The following is a 22,425-nucleotide window of genomic DNA, read 5'->3' as shown; positions in this document are numbered from 1 at the left end:
GCAAGTGTATGTGTTGAGGAGTAACAATTGATATGCTTTTTTGAACTGTGTGATGGATTGTAATACTCTAATGTGATGGGGAATGCCATTCCAGACTTTAGTGAAAGTGTGGATGACTTAGAGGCAGCTTTTAAACTCCCTTCTTCACACACACACACACACACACACACACACACACACACACACACACACACACACACACACACACACACACACACACACACACACACACACACACACACACACACACACACACACACACACACACACAAGGGGGCGGGGGGGGGGGGGGGGGGGGGGGTGGGGTCTAATTAAGTAGACGGTTCAGAGACCACATTTCTTAAATGCAACGGCAGATATTGCCAGTGGGAAATGTACAAATTTAAATAGGGAGGATCAAATATTAGAAATGAAGAGGGAAAGGAGGAACATGAAACGGAAACAGCAGACGGACTCATTTGCCAATGTAAAAACATTATGAGAAATAGGTCTCTCTGGGGATTCACTCTGTATTCCAGTTATGTCTATGGCTTGCAGATGGCTTGGTTGTTAGAGGCAGCCAGCTGTCATCACGTCATCAATTGTGACTCTTTTCATTCATGTTAAAAGATGCAAGAACACTTTCCCAGAGACGTGGAAACTGCCAGACATCAGTTGTCCATCTTTACAAAACAAAAAGTAAACATTCCATAAAAGTTTGCTAAAAAACATTAATTACACAACTACAAGAGAATGGTCCTTGGAGACTTTTCACACTTTTCCACATACAAGTGGAAGGAAGACACTTGGCTAGCCAAGACACTAATCCTTGCCTAATGAATTGAAGAATGTACAAAAAACAGACTCAAACTTTGTCAGAGTCAATATTCATATTCAATATTCACATCATATTTTCCTCATCTTTACTTTGCCACCAAAAGTAGTGTTTGCAAAAAAAAAAATTCTCACACTTAGTACCTTGCAAATGAAAGGCAAACTGTTCAGCGCTATGTTTAGCAGGTTCTCGTGGCTGTGCATAAACGAACGTCGTAGCCTGTCACAATATCATATATTAACGCAAACCTTGAAACCTTGAAAGAGCAGGAAATATTGTGGTAATCCGTGTGGCTCCATAAATGGTACAGAAGCAGAGGCAATTTTATTTTTGTCCTCCCATTAAATCAACTACCGCAAACCAATTTGCAGTCCATGCTGAAATACATCTCAGTGATAAATTGGGAGGCTCATACTGAGCCCAATCATAGCACACTAAGGTTTTGGAACTATCTAGAAAGCATGAACACAATGAAATGGTAACCCAGGACTACTCTTTTTTCTCCAACTGCTCATCGCACTGACATAGAAATAAATCTGAGATGTATGGAAGTCTGCCATGAAACTCAGAATATAAATACAAGGTTATCTATTCGAGCTCAAAGCATTTCATACATTCCAATTAAATGAATACCAAGTGAGCCATCTGTTAATATAAAAGGAACCCCCTATTTATTGGAGCTGAATCTAAATGGCTCTTTAATAATAACTTTATTAGAATGAACCATAACGATGAAGTAATTTATTCACTTTTAAGACGAAAACATGCATCCTGGTTATAATGAACATATTGTGCGCCATGTTATATTCTATGTGAAAAGCGATAGGCCTTTAGAATAAGCTCTGATTAATAGCTTTGAAGAAGATGGATACAAGATGTCCGTCTTGTTGTTGGATCACGCCAACTAGTTAGTGTTCTAGCAGGTATCAACACTCAAGATTAGGGCCCGACCGATTAATCGGCCTGCCGATTTAATCGGCCGATTATAGCCTTTTTGAAAATAATCGACATCTGCCGAAAAGACGCCGATTACAACCGATTTTTTTTATTTTTTTTTATTTTTTGAAATGTTATTGCATTTAGTATCCAGATTGCGCTCCTACTCGCTTAGCTAACTAACAACTTTAGCTGGAGTAAAAAAGAGGAGATTGAATTTTACCGTACAACATGAAAGCACGCTCGCTCAGGCAGCTGCGCGCTCACCTCACCAATGTACACAAGACGTGTTGTTTGAGCATGTTGTGCCTGTTTTTCTTTAGGTCCCAGGCCATGTTAATTTGTTATACTGTAGACTCTAACGGTGAGACCATACTGCTCAGCACGCACGTGTTAGTCACTGCTCACGAGCGCAGCACATTGGGAGTTAGTTATTTATTTTACATTTTAAATTACACTAATTTTTGACAGTAAATGTATTCTAAAACACTCAAAGGTTCTGCATTCAATTCACATATTCGTCAAAAGTGTTTAAAGTATATTTAAGGTATCAAAAACTACGTTTTATATGCTTTTTTTTTTTTCTTTTTTTTAATCGGCCGATTAAATCGTAATCGTAATTTTTCTCTGAAAATAATCGCCATCGGCATCGGCACTCAAAAATCAATATCGGTCGGGCCCTACTCAAGATATCAACTTCAACTGATTTAGTTACTGCGATAGACATTGATTCAATCCAAAAGCTGTAGGTTGAGGTCCCACCGAAAGCCAACCTCGCCTTCAACTTTCTTTTCTATTCCTCTGTGGTTCCTTTCCTTGCATTTCCCTTTGTTTGTTTCTCCTTGGCAACATGTCTGCTCAGTATCTCCTGTGTTGACCTCAGTATGAAGGGACGGTAAACATGGCCGGCTGACTGGGAGACATGGGTTTCAGCTGTGGCATCATGGATTGTATTAGGAACAAGAAGCACAGGCAAAACACCATCCATGCATCCCTCCATCTCCCTTTACTGTCTGGGTTGTTGTGGCGAGAGGATACATCAGTTGATATAGGGTTGTTTTTGTTGCATACCAGTATGCAAATGCATACTGGTCAGTCTTCGTATGTTGGGGTCGTATAGGGATTCATGCATCTGAATGTTTTTTTAAGCAGTGTGCAAGCCCCCTGAATGTGGTGTTTAAACATTCAGCGACTATTTTAATGTGTCAAACAAAGCCAAGTCAAAGATTTCCCTAGCTTCACAGAGCAAGCAAAGCGATTCAAACCCTTCATATTTTTGAGGGCACTGAGCATATCAAGGTTTTAACAATGCAAACTTCCCCTATGACAGTAAAAGAGTCCACTGCTGTGTAGGGAGCGAGTGCAGCCCGGGTTGGGCGTGCTGTACCTTTAAGAACGCCGACCGAGTGAGATCAGCGCTACCGAGTACCTATTCAAGTTAAATCAATCAGGGCAAAATGTCGCTGCTTGGGGGGTGAGAGAGCATGCTACAGTGTACGTTAGAGAGAGAGAGAGAGAGAGAGAGAGAGAGAGAGAGAGAGAGAGTTTTTATGGTTTATGGTTAACCCTCTGTGGACTTCAAAACTGAGGTTTCGACAACTTCAAGTAATTTTTTTCAAGTAGGTTTTTTGGGATAAATTGGAATTTTTCACCATCTTGGTTGGCAAGCATTTTTTGGCATGTCAGACACCTTAGTATTGAAACCAATTATGTTAATTAGGTACTATTTACTGGAAGATATTACAGTATGGTGCAACACACACACACACACACACACACACACACACACACACACACACACACACACACACACACACACACACACACACACACACACACACACACACACACACACACACACACACACACACACACACACACACAATTATTTCCCTTGCATACATTATTATTGTTGTTATTCTCATCAGTCATCGGCATTGCCAATCAAGTTGTTGACACTCTCTCGCTGTCATTGACAGGTCACCCTGTGCCAATATCACCCCTGGGGTGCTCGCTGTGGCGGTGGGCACCCCAGGCGTCACATCCTCCTGCCGGTGACACTCGTTGCTAAGACAACCAGAGTTTAGGAAGGTAATCACAGGTGCCTTCTCCAAGACCTACGACGGCGGTCTCCCACTACGGGGACGGACTGGGATAGCCTGGAGGTTAGGGATGCAGCGAAATGAAAATTCTTGGGACGAAACCGAAACCAAATATACTGAAGCAGTTGGCCGAAAGCCGAAACCGAATGTGGCTTTCGCTGTTTTTCATTCATTTAATTTAAACAGGTGCGCTCGGCTCTTTCTCCATCTCCGTGTATGGTCCTTTCGTTTTTTACAAACTGACGTGCGGCTCTTTCTTAATCTCTATTTTGATGAAGCCCACTCGGCTCATTCCACACCTTTTTTTGTTTTTTTTCTCACATCATCAAAAATATAAATGTTCGGTATTTTTTTTCGGCCTTTTTTTCTCCTTCGGCTGAAACCGGTGGCTGAATTTTGCGTGCATCCCTACTGGAGGTCAAAGGGAAGGGGGTTGGGAGGTAGGGAGGGGTTTTATCTTGCGTGCTGTGTTAAATGTTCTGAATAAATAATAATGCTGAAATTAGGTTCTCACTTATTTCTTATGACTGGAGTTACATTTCTGAAATCAATTTCTGAAATCAATTTACAGAAATCAAAGTCAAGTACCGATCATCCATTACGGCCTCATTCATAACAAAGTAAAAAGGAACAGGATTGGTCAAATCAGAGTGACATTGGGTGCAGGCAGTTCTTCAGCAGACACAAGCACACGGTTACAAAGTGATCAAAGCTTTGTTAACGCGCTCATAAGCAATAACAAGATGGCCTGTCGTTACTGACATCGTCTTTCAGTCAGAAGGACCCTTTTTCTGCGGAGAACCGCGCAGCGACGCGGATCCACACGACAAACGAGGCCGTCCAAGACGCCGTCGACCGCAGCAAGCGATCAACTGGGAAAACTCAGAACCTCGCCTCGCCCGGCATCTCGCCAAACACGCTATGAAGACCACATGTTCTGAGATCATGTCTATGAAAAGGAAATATATACAGTATGTCGTTCATAGAAAATAAAGTACATACATCATCATACATGTTCAGTCTTATGTAACGATCGGTGGGTTGGTAGCCGCCGACTACAGTTCAGAGCTCAGAGGGCCGATGGCAGCAGGAGGCCTGTCGTTGGGCTCTCACAGACAGCCCAGGAGTCCTAAGGGCCGACAGGTGTGAGGCATTCCCAGCTGCTGCTGATCAATAATCAATAATCAAGGCCACCCCATGTTTTCTGATACACACAGTCACTTGGATCAGGTATGCAAATGCGATGTTAATGTTAACGTTAATTTAAATGTAAATGGTTCCGTGAACCGAAAGAAAATATACTGATATGTCCTGGCCCAACCAGGCTCATTCAATCTGGCCCCCTAATCATCCTCCTGGATAATTGGCTGACTCATTAATTCCCTCACTCTCCACCTCAAGCTGGTGTGTGGTGAGCTTTCTGGCGCAGGTTGGCTGCCGTGCATCACCCCAGTGGGTGCTACACACTGGTGGTGGTTAGTGAGGTTCCCCCTTCCCTGTAAAAGCGTCTTTGAGTGTCTAGAAAAGCGCTACATAAATTCAATCCATTATTATCATTTGATATCGTGTAAATTACAGTCGCAAAAGGCATCTTAGGCTCAAAAACATTGCACTTGTTAAAGCTGTCACATAAAGGGCCAACTTTAAACTTTAACAGCAATGAATAATAAAAATACCGTAGATAAAATAACAACGCATAAACAAATGCGCACGCCAACTTCTCTTTGTGAACTATGCTACATGAACAAGAACCAATTCCTAGTTTCGAAAAAGTAGGCGAAAGCGAACGATAATGTAAGCAGCCAAGTTGAACAACATCTGGGATCGACGCTTTCGCTCTGGATCCAGAGCCTGCTTCTCGCCAGCGGAGGACACCTGGGAGCTGTGCGTCCCCCCCCGTCACCTGGCCCCGCCCCCTGTTAGTGTAGCGAGCCCATGGGCCGTATGCATGTCTGCCTGAAGTGTTAACTAAATAAAGTTACAAGGCTTCCCAGGTGTCTCTTTTGCGGTTGATTATCACGGTAAAGGAATACTTGAACGGGGTACTGAATCTCATCACGGATGATGTCGGAGGTCCGGAATTTACACGTTTGTGGGTCGATTGTGTCGAGTGGATGTCCTTTTACGTCAAGCACGTCGCAGATTAACGTCATGAAAACCAAGATAAACAGAATATCTCCGTAAAATGGCGTCAACTATTGACTTGCATAAGACTTGCATCTCCTCACATAAGAATAGTGAGGAGAGACACATTGATTAAACACTTATTCCTTAAACTGCCGGTGAAGAAGAGCCTTTGCTCTGTCCTTTCAATTAAATCTACTCAGAGGACAATAATATAGTGGAGTTTCACAAGTGTAAAATCCAAGCGTAAAATGTCCTTGTGAGTGCCAAGCACTGACAATAGCAAGGTTAACCCATTCTCTGTATACAACCAAGATAGCTGGGATAAGGTGCTACACTACTGTGTGTCACTCCTCTTCTTTTGTGTGTGCCACTTTGTGTCACTTGTACATTTATCTTTGTACAAAAAAAAGTAACTGGATGTAATGAGTGAAGACATTTTATAGTGTTATTTTGCGGTTAAAGTAAAACATTAACCGCGCTGTTGGGCAAGCTACTTGGAAAGTGTATTGAGCCAAGCTACCAGTTACTCCCCATTAAAATAAGCGTCGCTACACTCAGAGAAGTAGCAGGCTGAGCTACAGCAACATGACAACCCTAGTTTACTACTAGGCATTTGTTTTTAACGTTGAGACAAACTTAAATCTATTGACTTGTTCACATGATTGGACCAAGTCAATGCTATCTCAAGGAACAATACTGTTTGGCAACAGATAGGCCCGCAAAATATTATTCAGTTAAACATTTTATTACAGAATAAGCTATGTGCTCTTTTCTCCAAAAACATCTGTTCCACATAATAACACAACACAGGGGGGGTGTGTGTGTGTGTTTGAGCGACACTTTTTGCCATATTTCCATCATGTTTCGAGGTGTGTGTGTGTGTGTGTGTGTGTGAGTCTGTGTGTGCGACACCCTCTCTCTGCCATATTTCCATCTAGTTAACTCAAGCTCTCTGCTGACTGTATTTCCCTGCAGCAGACAATTCTCCCTTAATGATCATTCCCTCTTTAATTTCAGCACGCAGCAGAAATGCTCAGCTGGGCTCGACCTTCAGAAATGCTCAGGAAAATGTAGAAAATGTAGCTTCTTTGTTTCAGAAGGTAAAGCGGTTTGGCTGGTAACCAGTAGGTTGCTAGTTCGATCCCCGGGCTACTTCTAGCTGAGTGTCGAGGTGTCCCTGACAACTCAACCTAACTGCTCCAGACGAGCTGGCTGTCGCCCTGCATGGTTGACACCGCCGTCGGTGTGTGAACGTGTGCAAGAACGGTTGAATGCGAGGCAATATTGTAAAGCGCTTCGAGTGGCCACTGGTTTGAAAAGCGATGTTTAAATGCAGTCCGTTCAGCGCAACCTGCAACTTGCACTCCCTAGCGTGAGACTTTCGCCATGTTTACTACTCACGAGGGGAACGAGGAGATTACCTTGCGTCAACGCCAACGTTTCATTCTGCCAGCCGCGGTCGAATGCAACGTTGAACGATGACCGCCACCGCGACTCTGTATTGGTGGTGGAGGAATCCGAGACGTCGGAGAGCCCAACGCCATCGTGCCTGGGTTCGTAACGCCATCGGGAGGGGCACACAGCCCGGTGGAGTCCATGAGCTGTGTGGGCTGGGTGACCGCCTGCTTCTTTGACTCACTGGGGAATCTAAACGCTGATAAGGCTTCCACCACACGGCTTGAGCTGCGAATGAGGCGGATTGTGCGACGCTCGGACGTGGAGAAATCACGAAGATTGTGTGTCGTTTGTGGCGCGGCATTCGCGGCGGGAATATAACGAAGAATGTTAATGAGGTTTCGCTTAGTCTCAATAATACAAGGTAATGTTTTGTGGGCAAGTTAAGAACAATTTCATCGCAAACGATTGACTATCGCCCTAGCCTAATGTTCAGATAATACAGCACATGCAGCATTATACTTAGACAAACAAAACATACAAACAACAGACTGCATGTGTTTCTGTAGTACCTAATCCATCCATCCGTCTCTCCGTCTCTCCGTCTGTCCGTCCGTCTGTCTGTCTGTCTGTCTGTCTGTCTATCTCGCGTTACCTTTCGACATTTCGGCCACAAACTTTAAAAATCAAACGTAGCACTCGTAGACGCCTTAAAACACGGGCACAATCCAACCCGGCATCAATATTCCGGGTTACCCGCACACCGGCAATCCCCCTTTCCCAACCCCGATTTAGCACCTTTACCAGGTCCCCGCTGTGGCTGCGCTGCGACCGGAAGCGGGGGACATTCCCCGGGAAGGGGGCCCCACGTGAACAGGCCCCTCACACGGCGCCACAGCGCTGCCGCCGCGCTGTGCATTGAGTGCATTAGCTCCGTAACAGCGCGTTCCGGTCATAATCCCATATCTGTGCTCTTAACCAGAGCGGCTTCACCTCATTCATCATAGCCTGCTCTCCCTTCTCCCGTCTGCCCCGCCGCCTCCTCTTAATCCTTCCACTAATTGCGACTAATGCCCAGCCCTTTCTTCCTTCCTCAGCCCCCGCTAGCGCCCGCCCGGCCGCCCCCTCCCCTCCCCTCCCCCCCGCCCCTCCTGGACCTGTCCCTGCCTCTCCTTTCCTCCCTGTGTGCACCAGAGCCTGACGTAACATGCGGCGGCCATGCTGACTGTGATCAAGGCATTAGCAGCAAGCCTTTGCAGCCATGGTTATGTAACCAGTCCCCCCCTCCCCCTATCCCCTCCCTCCACACCCACCCTCCCACACGTGTCTCTCTCTCTCTCTCTCTCTCTCTCTAGCTAGCCGTCTATCTGTATCTCTCTCCCTCGCAGGGAGGCAGGGCCTATGCCCCCCCCCCCTCCAGACCCTATAGACAGCCAGGAGGCCCTGTGCGTGGGCATTGAGGCCGCGGAGGCGCTGGGAAGCTGGAGAGCATGAGCCGCGTCAAACGAGGTCAAGCCCAGGCACCTGCGGCTGCGTGGACTGCGGTGACCTCCTCTTGTTTAGGTTTATGTCTTGTTTTTTTTTTCCAACGCGGCGACGCAGACGATAAATAGGATTAAGTACGTATGGTTGGAAGCCGAGCTGGAAAAACACGAATGTACTGTTGGGAAACCAGCACTTCTATCATTTCCTTATAGAGTCAGACTATTTAAAGTGAACAGGCTTCTTATATAGAATACATGTTCAAGTTTGACCGCAAACAGACGTGCACCTCAAGCTGTATTATATAGCAACCCCCCTCAAACACAACTTTTATTTGAACTTATATCAGCGATTATTTAATTTTTTTGGTTTCATTTCTACCAAACGATGACAAATTACGTCCACTGTTCTTAGTTTAGATGGGATACCTCTCTTGGGTGTTTCTGAGCGCGGAGACTCCGGAGAAACGAACAAAAGCTGCAATGTTTTGCTCCCACTCGCTCGCTGCCGAGGGAACCACACTATGCTGAACTTCGGGGCCATAGACGTCCCCATTGTTGTTCTGTAGGCGCGTTATAACGAGACACAGATCCATCTCGCTGCAAAGCGCTACAGAAACCACAGTTGAGGTGAACTCAACCACCACCAGAAAGACTTTTTGTTCTCCCAATGAACATCTGTGTAAAGCCAGCCCCGATTTGCATGAACCGAAGGAAGTTAGTGGGGGAGTTTTCCTTTCTTATATCTTATATATTTACACAAATAAACAAACGCCTTCTATCTAACACCGCCCTAGGTATAGTTCAATCAAGTCCATTGCACGTGCCTTCACGTTGCAGTCCTCACGCGTCATGATCACAGACGACTGCTAATTAGCTATGCACAATGTGTGCCAATTAGCCTGCGCCCAACCACCTCTCAGCGTTGAAGCTTCATGACGGCTCATCCCAAAGATCTCCAACAGTACAGTCCATAGGCACCCTGCTGGACACAAGTTCAACGCTGGGCATTTATGCACATGTCATGACAATGGAATGCAGAGCAGCAGAGACCGCGCGAACCACGGGCGCACTTGAGGGGAAATTCCTGTGCCCCCAAAAGTAGTCCGACTTCTACCCGGCTCCCACTGTATACCTCCACGTCCCGTGCGAGGTGCAGCAGGGGGTCATCGCGAGAAAATAACACATCACACCGCATCAGAACAAGCCGCCACGAGACGTCGCCTCCACGCGCTGCTCCACATATATCCTACACTTTGCCTTACGTAACCTCATGCCATCAATATATGATGCGGGCTGTGGCTAGTCATGGTGAGGAGGCAGCCATGGAAATGCATAACGGGGGAAAGTCTGCTCCCTCCCCGGGTTAGCGTGTTTTTGCACTCAAACCCCCAATGGTCTGAGTTATTCTCCGGTACCGACTGTCGTAAACGTTTCCCGCCGTACAGTGTGTCGGCCGATGCTGTTGGAAGCTGGCTAACGTGACACACACACATACACACTCACACACACGGGGGGGCCACGAGAGTTAACGCGAGGACAGCCGGCGGGACTCACCTTGCAGCGGGACGCGGGGAGCAACCGGCGCTCGTGGACCGTCTCGTCTCTGGTCGAGTGGGCTGGCTGCACGCGTCCGGCAGGAGGATCACTGTCGGGGGGGGTCGCGATACATTTCACCACCGATGCCAAGGTGACCCAGGAGGGTGTTAAACCTTACTGGGAAAGGAGGGGGGGGGGGCACGAGCTGGAAGTCGACAAAACAGGAATTCGGCTAGGTTAAACACGCGCCACATACATGAAAAAAGCTCGCGAGCTAAAGGTGCGCGAGCGTCAGACACTATGAATCCATTCTTGGTGCAGTCGTTCCGTGCGTTCTCGGTACGTGTTGAAATAATAGCACCGCGTTACGTTCGGGAATGCCAAGTCCATGGCTACGAGCTACGAGGAAACTCAACGGCTTTAGCTCTCACCACTCGCTCCACCCCCCTGCATGTACAGTATGGTTGAATGCGGGTCAAGAGGAGGAGTGGAAACAGGAGAGCAGAGGAGGCTTGTTTCGGTGATCCGGTGCAACGACGCCCCCTAGCGGCCAGCAGTGGGGGTTTGTTTTGCAGCAGCGGTTGCGTTATCCGCTGTTTATTATTTCAGCTAATCAGCGATTCCCCGACCTTCCTCCGTTGGCAGACCGCCAGTGATTCCGAGTAATGTATATCATGCTTGACTTTGGCATCGTGTTTTTAGACCGAGGTTGGAAATATATATCTGCAGTTTCCCCATCTGTCCAAGAGTTCCCAATAATTGGATTCTAATTTCCCACAGTATAAAATACAGAATAAAGCAGTATAAAAAATAAAGTATAAAATAGCAAGCATGTTTCGCCTCTGCTGGGGTCGTTTTCCCTTATCACAAGAACACGTGGACTTTACGAAATAGAACTAGACCTGCTAGTCTTATTGAGTTAGTGTTGGATTTGCATTTGCATAATTCATTTTAGGTGTATTTCGAATCAGCATGAAATGAATAACAATAAAGACGTTGACACTGACTGCAGTAAACTATGGCATAAGGTATAGGCCTAGTGGGTCACAACTGAGTTGAAATGTGTGTGTGCGTGTGTGTGTGTGTGTGTGTGTGTGTGTGTGTGTGTGTGTGTGTGTGTGTGTGTGTGTGTGTGTGTGTGTGTGTGTGTGTGTGTGTGTGTCTGTGCGTGCGTGTGTGTGAGGAGCAGAAAGGGCTAGAGTTGTCCATTACCTGTGCATCTGTGATTTTATTGCAATAATACATCTTGCATGATAATACACCCACACACACTTAAATCGTTAGGGTTTTGGAACACAAAAAAAGAGCGTCGGTTGGACAATAAGCACGGACCACTGACATGGGCAGGAAAAGAACACACGTTAGTCACGCTGAACTGAATAAAACTGAAATGCACTTACACACACACACTCACCTCAACACAGTCGCATGCTGAAGCTTACATATAGGGAAAAATACACGCATGCACACACACATACACGCAGCCACACACGCACACACACTTACAATTCGAGAAACATGGATTCAAATAAATATTTCGCACAAGAATATCTATCACGTGTAAAAAAAACAAACACATTTTCACATGATAAGTGCTGGAAAGGTGTGTGTTGTTTAATTGAATCTAAACACTGAAGATGCCTCACTTTACCTAGCACTGCACTGCACGCCACAGACAGCCTACAGTAATCCACAAGGTACTCTAGAACAGCAGACTCAACGTCCCTCGAAGCGACCGGTAGGAGCATCACACCGAAATATGTCCCAGGTACTCAATTGTCTTTCCATTTTTTTTTAATCACTTCGTTTTATATACTGTATTTTTAATATATATATTTATATACTATATACAAAAAAGAAATGTTTTCTTAAATACATTTAAAGGGTTTACATTTACACGTTAAAACAACATTTCGTTTTTATGTATATTTTTGTCCCGACACACTTCACGTCCGACTCCGGCGGGGTTGAGAGGTGGAAATGTGAGCGGGTTTGAGGTTTCCAGTCATCAGTATACCACGTATAAACCCTATGGCCTGGCTAAGGTTGCATAAGAGCATGAACATATTGACCAAACTCTAGCTCGCGGTGGGCACAAAAGATATATGCTACAACAAATACGGGAAGCTAAAAACATACATGGCTACTATTTATTTTCAATGCACAACGCACAAGACAGCACTTATTTAACCTTTTTTTGTGATATCCTTTTTCAAATATCAGTATGTATCTATCCATATATATATATCGATAGATATATCGATAGATATATTATACATGATGTTCTTAAACAGTAAAAGCACAATTCTCAACAGGTTTCAGTGATATGTCAATTTGGGCTGTCAATCTGTCGGCATGGAGACGAGGAGGCGGGGCGGGTTGGCCTTGGCTGGGACTGGATGCTCTTAACATGCTAATAGGAAGTCAGGCCGCTGCTTCTCCGCCCTCTGACCCCCGGCGGGCCCACAGGTGGAGGGTAGAGGCGTGTGCGTGGACCCCTGGGCCGCGTGGGCCGCGTGGGCGGAAAGGTTGCTCCTTTCCTTCCCTCGCACGGCGGGCTTGGTCGGTCGGTCCCATCGGAGCCCTCCTCCTCCTCCTCCTCCTCCTCCTCCTCCTCCTCCTCCTCCTCCTCCTCCTCCTCCTCTACTCTCTACTCGTAGCAGGCCCGGCCGCTGCAGCAGAGGAAGGTGTTAGTGAGCTGCTCCAGGTCACGTGGCGCGCGGCCTCTGATCGGGGTGGGACAGTGAGTGAGGGGAGTCTTGGCACAAGACAAGACTGCGTTGTAATCGCCCTTTGACAGTGTCAACGTTTGAACAAAGCCGAACAAATAGTACTGTGATGTCTCTGATAGTTGTCTGAAGACAGAAGTGTCATCATGAGGGATTGACTTTGGAAAAATGTGATCAATGGGGTTGATGGTTAGAAAAGTGATGTGAAAAACTTCAATTGATCAGCAACCACTGCTTCTGCCATATTGACATCAAATCAACCTCAGTCCTGAATGTTGCAAAGGTGGCTTTAGACAGGTATTGAATGATGAGTTCTAGAAATTGGACGTTGTAGACTGATTGTCAGGTGTCCCTGATACATACACCCAAACTGCTCCAGACGAGCTTGCTGTCGCCTGGCATGGTAGTCGTACATGTGTGTGTGTATATATAGGTGTGTATATATATGTGTGTATATATATGTGTGTATATATATGTGTGTATATATATATGTGTGTATATATATGTGTGTATATATATGTGTGTGTATATACTGCATGTGCGTGTACACACACACATTTATGACTCCGTCATACGTGTGTGTGTGTGTGTGTGCGTGTACACACACACATTTATGACTCCGTCATACGTGTGTGTGTGTGTGTGTACACACACACATTTATGACTCCGTCATACGTGTGTGTGTGTGTGTGTGTGTACACACACACATTTATGACTCCGTCATACGTGTGTGTGTGTGTGTGTATATATATGATATATGTGTGTGTAATAGTTGCATGGTTGACTCTGCCGTATGTGTATAAATTGTTAAGTCGCTTTGGATGAAAACATCTGGTAAATACCCTAAATGTACCAGTAAATGTAGACTGCGATTGTTTCACAGCCCGCGTATGAAGCAGTACCGTTTCACATTAGAAAATAGAACAATTATAAAACAATTTGGACGACCAGTAGCACATTACTAGGGGAAGGTACTGAGCTAATACCTAATAGCTAGCTACTCACAACCGGCATTTGCTACACCGCTAATGCCTAGCGCCACGCGATCTGCTATCCTGTTGACCTTACCAGTGGACAGTGACACACCGCCTATATTCGGATCTGATCGCCTTCAATCAGCCTGGTGGTTCCACAATGAAATGAGATATCACCATATGAGTGGGATGAATGAGTGTGAAACACAACAAATTGTCAAAGTATATTTGGTTATCTGTCTCAGTGTTAGACATTAAGTGACAAGGCAGTTGGTGGTGGGGCAGTACTCACGAGCCCTCATCTCTGAGCAGCGTCAGGAACTTGGTCACTCGGTAATCCTGGGCCATCTGAGAGGGTCAGAGAGAGAGAGAGAGAGAGAGAGAGAGAGTGCGAGAGTGAGTCAGGGAAAGTTTGATAATGAGAGAGAGAGACGGAGAGTGAGAGAGATAAAAGAGAGAAAGAGTGAGAAGGTCAGGGAGGGTGACAAAGAGCGAGATAGAGAGAGAGAGAGGGTCAGGGAGAGTTTGATGAAGATAGAGATATAGGGTCAGAGTTACAAAAAGAAAGAGAGAGAGACGGACAGAGAGGGGGAGAGAGAGAGTGGTTGTTTTGGTGGCCAGCTTTGTTATGCTTTCATGTACACGCTGGTGGCAATGCATAAACAAATGTCCTTCCTGGGACGTAGAGAAAACCCTTCAAGTCCTATTCTTAGCGATCGTCGTCAATTATGTTACAGACAAGAGGACATTAAAGCCTTACTTCTGAGAGGAGGAATCTACACAGTTCATCGAGTTAGAGAGAGCAGAGAGCCAATCATTGTTCATGGCTATGGCCATGTTTACGGTAAATAACTAGGCTTAGCGTTTCCTGGTACTCCAATCCAAAGACTGAATCCATTCCTGATATATATGTTATAGTTGGCTGATGTTTTCCCCACGGGTCCGAGCGATGTGTCCCCTGTGCGCTCTACTCCACTCCCTGGACGTGCTTCGGTCACCTGCAGGGACATCTCGATGAACATCAGCAGCTTCTTAATGCCGATCCACACTCGCTTCCCCTTCAGCTGGTGTCCGATGCTGGCTCGCTCCTTCTCTGTGAAGCTGCCCAGCAGCTACACACACACACACACACACACACACACACACACACACACACACACACACACACACACACACACACACACACACACACACACACACACACACATTGGATTTAGTGTGCTTGAATGTATAAGAATCTGGTTTCTAGATATCTGGAAGTCCATGCTAATCATTTGGCATGTACGAGAGGTTTTTTCTAGGAAGTTTTTTACACACTCACACTTCTGCAAAAGAGTCTGTCAGTGTTTGAGAAACGTCTGCCTGCAAGCTCCTGTGTGTATGTGTGTGTGTGTGTGTGTGTGTGTGTGTGTGTGTGTGTGTGTGTGTGTGTGTGTGTGTGTGTGTGTGTGTATACATAATATTTGTGTTTGTGTGTGTGTGCGTGTATATATATATGTATATATATATTTCTGTTTGTGTGTTTGTATGTATATGCATATGGTGTGTGTGTGGGTGTATGTATATGGTGTGTGTGTGTGTGTGTGTGTGTGTGTGTGTGTGTGTGTGTGTGTGTGTGTGTGTGTGTGTGTGTGTGTGTGTGTGTGTATGGTGTGTGTGTGTGTGTGTGTGTGTGTGTGTATTTGTGTGCGTGCGTGTGTGTCACCTCCAGGGCGTCGACCAGCTGCTCGCCGGTGGAGATGTTCTGGATGTGGATGGTGGTGCTGAAGGCGTCCAGCATCTCCATCTCCTGAAGGATGTCCTTCCTGCTGGTGGTCCCAATGATCAGCAGCTTCCTGCCCTGTGGGGGGGGGAGAGAGAGAGAGAGAGAGAGAGAGAGAGAGAGAGAGAGAGAGAGAGAGAGAGAGAGAGAGAGAGAGAGAGAGTCAGAGAAAGCTTGCAACAGCCCAATGGTGTGTTTGCCTCTTGGTGTCTCCAATCCAACAAATGGTTGGATGGGGGGGAGGGAATCTTCCTCATCAGTCATCCTTACTGAACCGACATCGATATATTGTTGTTTCTCTTTCTTCGGACAAATGTACATTCATCGAGTTAGAGACTAGCAGAGAGCCACATTTTTTTCAAATCATGGCCATGTTTACGGTAAATAACGAAAGTTACGAATGTAACTACGGTTCTATGTATCCTGGATGACCGGTGCTTAAAGCACTGGATATCGCTACCTTTTCGAGTACCTAATACCAACAGAGTCACCGGAGTGGCACCTCAACCCGGATGGCGGGGGGCGGCCACTGGCCACATAGGCGTGTTTAATGGTGTCGCCGACCCAGTGGGACAGCCTCTGTTTGGACAAGGCACAACCTCTGTTAGGGCCACCGTGACACACGAACAGTTGCTCGGACTGCCGTATACCGGCCGTAGCAGCAATGTAAGCCCTAAGCGCCCGCACCGGGCACAGCATCTCGGACTCATTCCCCTCAGATGGGGAGTTAAAACGTGCAAGCTGGATAGGCTGGTTGAAATAGGTGCGTGTAAGCACCTTGGGCAGGAACGCCACATTGGGCCATAAAACCACACCTGAGCCATCAGGGTTCCACCACAGGCATGTATCTGCCACGGATAGGGCGTGCAACTCCCCGACCCGCTTCGCAGTGGTAATGGCGAGCAGAAAAGCCACCTTCATGGACAGCCACTTCAACCCTATCTGGGTCAGAGGCTCAAAAGGAGGTGACGACATGGCCTCCAGCACCAGGGGCAGGTCCAAGGGGTCCTAGGGGGTCCTAGGGGGACGCAGCCTCAGGGCCCCCCTAAGGAAGAGGGACACCAACCTGTGGCACCCCACTGTGGCCCCGTCAACCATCTCATGCTGGGAAGAAATAGCAGCCACATAGACCCTCAAGGTGGAATGAGAGCGACCACCATCCAGGAGGGACTGCAGAAACTCCAGAACGGTGGCCACGGAGCAACGTGCTGGGTCTACTGCCTTACCCCTACACCAGTCAGAGAACAACTTCCATCTGTTGGCATACTGTGCTCTGGTAGATGGTGCCACTGGTGGCACCATCAATGGTGGCACTCAGAATGGTATTCCTGACGGTCGCAGTGCAAACATTCAGCGGTGGGTCGGGCCCTGCAGCGGCCAAGCCCAAAGCTGGAGGCGACGGGGATCTGGGTGCCAAATCGGACACCCCAGCCCCAGGAGGTCCTTCCTGCAGGGGAGGCGCCATGGAGCTGCAGCAGAGCCTGCGCAGCAGTGGAAACCAGAGTCTCCCTGGCCACCAGAAGAAGCCTGTGGCCCCGCAGAAACACTCTCTGGAGTGTGGGAAGAATCAGGGGCAGTGGTGGGAAGGCATACAGAGGACTCTGTGTCCAGTCGTGAGCTAAGGCATCCTGTCCAAGAGGGGGGCGGTCACCTCCGTCCAGGAGAACCAGAGGGGGCAATGTGTGGATTCCTCTGAAGCAAAGAGGTCCACCTCCGCCCTGCCAAAGAGACCCCATATCGTCTCCACCACCCCCGGATGAAGCCCCCACACACTGATTCCGTTCCCCCGGTATGAAGACCGCCCGCACTCTGGTCCACGCTGGTCCAGGACCATCCCCAGGTATGTGACCTGTTGGGATGGGTCCAGGCGACTCTTCACAAAGTTTACCGTCAGGCCAAGCCAGGCCACGTGCAAGAGTAGCCGAGCTGTGTCCCGGGCCGCCTGAGACTGGGACGTTGCACAGATCCGCCAGTCGTCCAAATACGGCAGGACCTTCGTGCCCTGCTTCTGCAGGGGTGCGAGAGCTGCCGCCACCATCCTGGTGAATACCCTCGGAGAGAGGGAGAGACCAAAGGGAAGTTCCCTGAATTTAAAATGATGGCGGCGAAAGGCGAACCGAAGGAAGTGCTGATGGTGCGGTGCAATTGGGACGTGGAAGAATGTGTCCTTCAGGTCCACAATGGTGAACCACTCTCCCCTTGTGACCACCCGCAGCGTGTCTGATGCGGGGAGCATGTGGAATGGTAGGACCTTCAGGAACCTGTTCAACCTGATTCCCCTCAGGTCGAGAATGGGGCGGAATCTGCCATCTTTCTTTTTTATGAGAAAGTACCTTGAGTAGAACCCTCTGAGGTGCAGCAGAGGATCCACTGGCTCGATTGCCCCCTTGGCCAGGAGGGTGGACAACTCCTGGTCCAGAGCTAAGGCCTTTGCCGGGTCGTTGACGACAGTCATTTTGACCTGGCTGAAGGCTAGGGGCCGGCGTCGGAACTGCAATTCGTACCCTTGGGTTAAGGTGGAAACCCCCCAAGGGTCTGAAGTACAGGCAGCCCAGTAACTGAGCTGCTGATGGGAAAAACAACCGACGACCGGCCCAATGGGCCTAGCGCCTGCCCCACCGGCCTCCTGAGGCTCTTGGGGGGGCGCCGGTTGGGTTGTGGGGCACAAGGCTGCCAGGAAGGTAGGCGTTGGGGGGCCCAAAAGCCACCCGGAGGCTGTTGAGCAGGCCGCTGAGACCTCCGTAGGCCACCAGAGTAATCAGGTGGCTGAGAGCGCCGCTGGGGGACAGCCGAGGGGCCCCCAGGCCTACTAGGAGGGGACACACTCCTGTTTAGACCGGACAGCTGCTGCCTGGTCTGCCTAGCTCAGGCAGCCCCCTCCAGTGCTTCCAGGGCAGCTGACCCAAAAAGCTCCCCTGGTTCCACCGGCACCGCACGGAGGATCCTCCTACGCGTCTCTGTCAGTGGAGACTGCGCAAGCCACACCTGGCGGCGAGTCTGTACGAGGGTGGACGTAGGGCGCACTAACTCCCGACATTAGGGCAAAAGCCTGCAATGAGGCGTCACTCAGACTCTGCAGCGACGGCTCGACCTGGGCCTGCTGCAGAGAGGTCGAAAGACCCAGCAACAGGTGGGAAAGGCAGTTCCCAATACGACCCATGCGTGCCGCAGCGTCGTAGGCCTTTGACAGGAGGTCGTCTTTGACCCTGCACTGTGGCCGAGGACACCTGGCATTTGGCCTCAGAGCCTCATCAGGAGCCAGAATCAGGGAGGCGATGGCAGGCTCGACTGCTGGCATGCGGCCCAGCCCAACCTGTGCCGCATTCTGCATGGCAGCCAAGGTCCGGGCATCCGACGTTGAGTGGGAAAAGGCCCTGGTGTCCCTCCAGCAAGCATGGAGCTGCTTCAAGTACTCCTCTGAAGGAGGGACGGAGAATGTGGGTGGGGCAGGGCTGCGCCTGAAGAAGGCGCTGGCCTGGACTGACTCCGTCTGCGCAGCATCGAGCTGTAGGCGAGCCAGAGCGAACCGCAGGACGGCCGCCATGGAGGTGTCTGCTGCTCCCTGCAGAGAGCTTTGTGCAGAGGAGCAGGAGGCCTCGTCCAATATGTGGGATGCATCGCCCTCTGTCATAACCTCATCAAAGAAGCCGCCAGAGAGAGGGCATCGTCAAATTGAGGCGAGGGAGGGCCAGGCTATAGCCCCGCCAGCACTTGACCAGTCCCAGGCTGAAAGGCCAGGACGAGGGACCGCATTTGCTCCATGTCGGCCGCCAATACGTCCACCTTGGAAGCCAGCCCGACCCTTGCCTTCTTTTTGGGGGGGGGGGCACCCATAGCCGCAGCCCCATCATGCCGATGCCGCCCAGAACGACCGGGCTGATTGGGAGGGAGGCCCATTAAGGCAGAGGGGTCGTTGGCTGTTTCCCGATTCTCCCTCTCTGCCAGCCTAGCCACTCTGAGCGCCCAAGGCAGGAGGCTGCAGGTCATACAGGCGCTGTCAGTGAGGCCCTCCCTCAAATGCTCGAGGCCGAGGAAAGGAGGGCAACTGTCGTGGCCATCCCCGGGCTCGAGAGGAGCCGCACAGGCGACACATAGGTGGGCCATTACGGAGGCAGCCACCGGCAGCGTACTGGGAGCGAGAGGACTTCCCTCGCCAGTAAATTGAAAAAATAAACTAATTAATTAGCCTGTGCGAGATCGCTGCTACTAATTGTCGATCAAAAAAGGGCCAAATGCGGCGTTACCGGGAGCGAGAACACTGCCTTCACCAGAAAATTAAATCAACCGATATTAATTAGCTTGAGTGTAATCGCTGCTGCTAAAAAAGGGAAGCCAAACTAAAACGTTACTGGGAGCGGGAGCGAGAGCACCGCCTTCACCATTAAGTTATAAGGAAAATAAATTGATGGTTAGAACAGAGCAAAGCTAACGGCTAACGCACCAAACAATAACAGAGCGATGAGGCAAACGATGAGCTAGCCACAGCCTCTGGAGGACGGGTTACCGGCGGCTCCGACCTGGGTCACGAGGCTGCACGCAGCCAGCTGTCAGCGAATTCCCTTCCTTGCTCTAAACAACGGTTCAATACGGTGCCTGCGCAGCGAGAAGATGTAAAGGGACAGATCCTCTGACGACCCCGGAAGATGTAGCCTTCCCGGTGTCCCGTGGGGGTCACAGGTGACTATGTTGGTATTAGGTACTCGAAATGCGCATGCGCGAGGTGGAGACATCCAGTTCTTTAAGCAGTAGGTCAGTAGGGATGAAATAAAAACTAGACTCAGTGTTTCCTGGTACTCCATTCCTGATATAAATGCAATACTATAGTAGTACTTAACGCCCTCAATGTAAATACCATTTCATAGGTCGATGAAACTATGACTGAAACGACAGTACTGTGTGTGTTGGGGTTGCGGTTGGGTTTGATGTGGGGGCGCCGAACTCTGACCTTTGGGGGGGGCTTCTTCAGCAGCACCAGCAGGGCCTGCAGCACCAGGTTGGAGAAGCGCGGGCCGATCGGCACGTAGTCCAGCAGGCGCTCGATGTCGTCCACCACCACGCAGCTCAGCTGGGACTTGTAGGCGTCGTCAAACACCTGGGGGGCGGGGACAGGGAGGGACGGACGGACGGGCAGAGAGAGAGAGAGACGGACAGCAGGTGAGGAAGTCTCATGAAGAAGGGGCGGGAGGTAGGAACCAGAGGGCGGGAAATCTACCTTGGTTTGTTAACAAGTAAAAAGCAAGCTGTCAATCACCGGGCTGTGGGCTGCCAATAGAGCAAGGAGTTTGATGAATGACTTTTCAGTTTACCGCCAGTGCAGGTGTTTGTTATAACCACATAATACGCCCGTATACCAAAGTGCAAATGCATCTCTGGGAGGAAATGTATTAAACCAACCTACATGGAATAATGGTCTATATCGGGGTATTTGATCAACTATATCCAATTTGGACCTGATTTAATTTCTGTGTGACCTTTGACAAACATCTGAAGGCATCTCATGTGAAGGGAACATATTATGAGCAGCTTGTTGTTATCAAGAACACTCTTTGTTCAGCTGTACTATCGCTTTGAAATAGTAGACATTTAGAGAATCCTGTGGATTTCAAACCCTCTTTGATATGTGATATGTCCTGTTGTTTTCTATTCCCAGGTTGTGCAGCACTATAACCTTTTGTTGCAGACAGTCCCACCGTGCTTGTTTGCTTTGAAAGTCCCCTGTGGACCAGAGCTCTGCGTACCTTCTTGATGGCCTGGCACTTGGAGATCTCAGAGTGGCCGATCATCTTGTCCGGGGAGCAGATCTTGATGAAGGGGAACTCTGAGTCCTCGGCGATCTGAGCTGCCAGGGCGGTCTTACCGCTGTGGGGGGGGCCTGGAGGGACACGGAGACACACGCTTTGACCTTCTGAGATCAAAGAGCCCAGTCGCTCCAATGGAAATCCATATTCAGGTCACACCCCTACAATCCTTAGTCGACGAATGAGTTTATCCACTGACTTTAAGACAACATATTCATAAGGTGTGTCGTGGACACCTCCCTCTGTGACATGTTATGTTTCTTCCACGCTTTTAAGAATAGCTTCAATTATAGTGGTAACGTTGCATCTATGAGCATGCGAATGCCGCATGTGCGTGAGCAGTATGTATACGCGTATGCAGGAGCAAGACATGCACGTGTATTTGCACGTGAATGTGCATGTGCGTGTGTTTGTGTATTTTGCACGTGCATGTGCATATAATGTGTGCGTGTGTGCGTGTGCACGTGCATGTGTGTACGTGCATGCGTGTGTGCGTGTGCACGTGCATGTGTGTACGTGCATGCATGTGTGAGTGCACGTGTGTGTGTGTGTGTGTGTGTGTGTGTGTGTGTGCGTGCGTGCCCGCCGCCTCACCCTCCAGCAGCACGGACACAAGTGGCGTGCGGTCGCTGTTCTTGGTCTGCTGCACCAGCAGCTCGCCGTCGTCCAGCACCGAGGTGACGGGGTCGCCCCACTTGATGATGCCGTTCATGATGTAGCTGGCGTAGTCCTCCTGGTTGGTGCCGAACGCCTGGGGAGAGGGAGGGG

General features: G+C 48.8%; 1 protein-coding gene across 1 annotated transcript; it reads right to left on the bottom strand.

Moving 5' to 3' along the window:
- Positions 1 to 11,602: 11,602 nt before the first annotated feature.
- LOC132469935 (vesicle-fusing ATPase-like) lies at positions 11,603 to 22,417 on the bottom strand (the record flags this gene model as incomplete). The annotated part of the gene is made up of 8 exons (XM_060068070.1): positions 11,603 to 13,008; positions 13,042 to 13,120; positions 14,390 to 14,445; positions 15,096 to 15,209; positions 15,803 to 15,937; positions 20,805 to 20,951; positions 21,598 to 21,731; positions 22,252 to 22,417. Coding segments are annotated over 7 exons (828 nt in total), but the record flags the coding sequence as incomplete, so codon positions are not given.
- Between the last annotated feature and the right edge of the window lie 8 nt (positions 22,418 to 22,425).

Source organism: Gadus macrocephalus, chromosome 2 (assembly GCF_031168955.1).
Source record: "Gadus macrocephalus chromosome 2, ASM3116895v1".
NCBI classification, from domain to species: domain Eukaryota; kingdom Metazoa; phylum Chordata; class Actinopteri; order Gadiformes; family Gadidae; genus Gadus; species Gadus macrocephalus.
The sequence above is the reverse complement of the archived record's forward strand: the minus strand, read 5'-3'. Positions and strand labels throughout refer to the sequence as shown.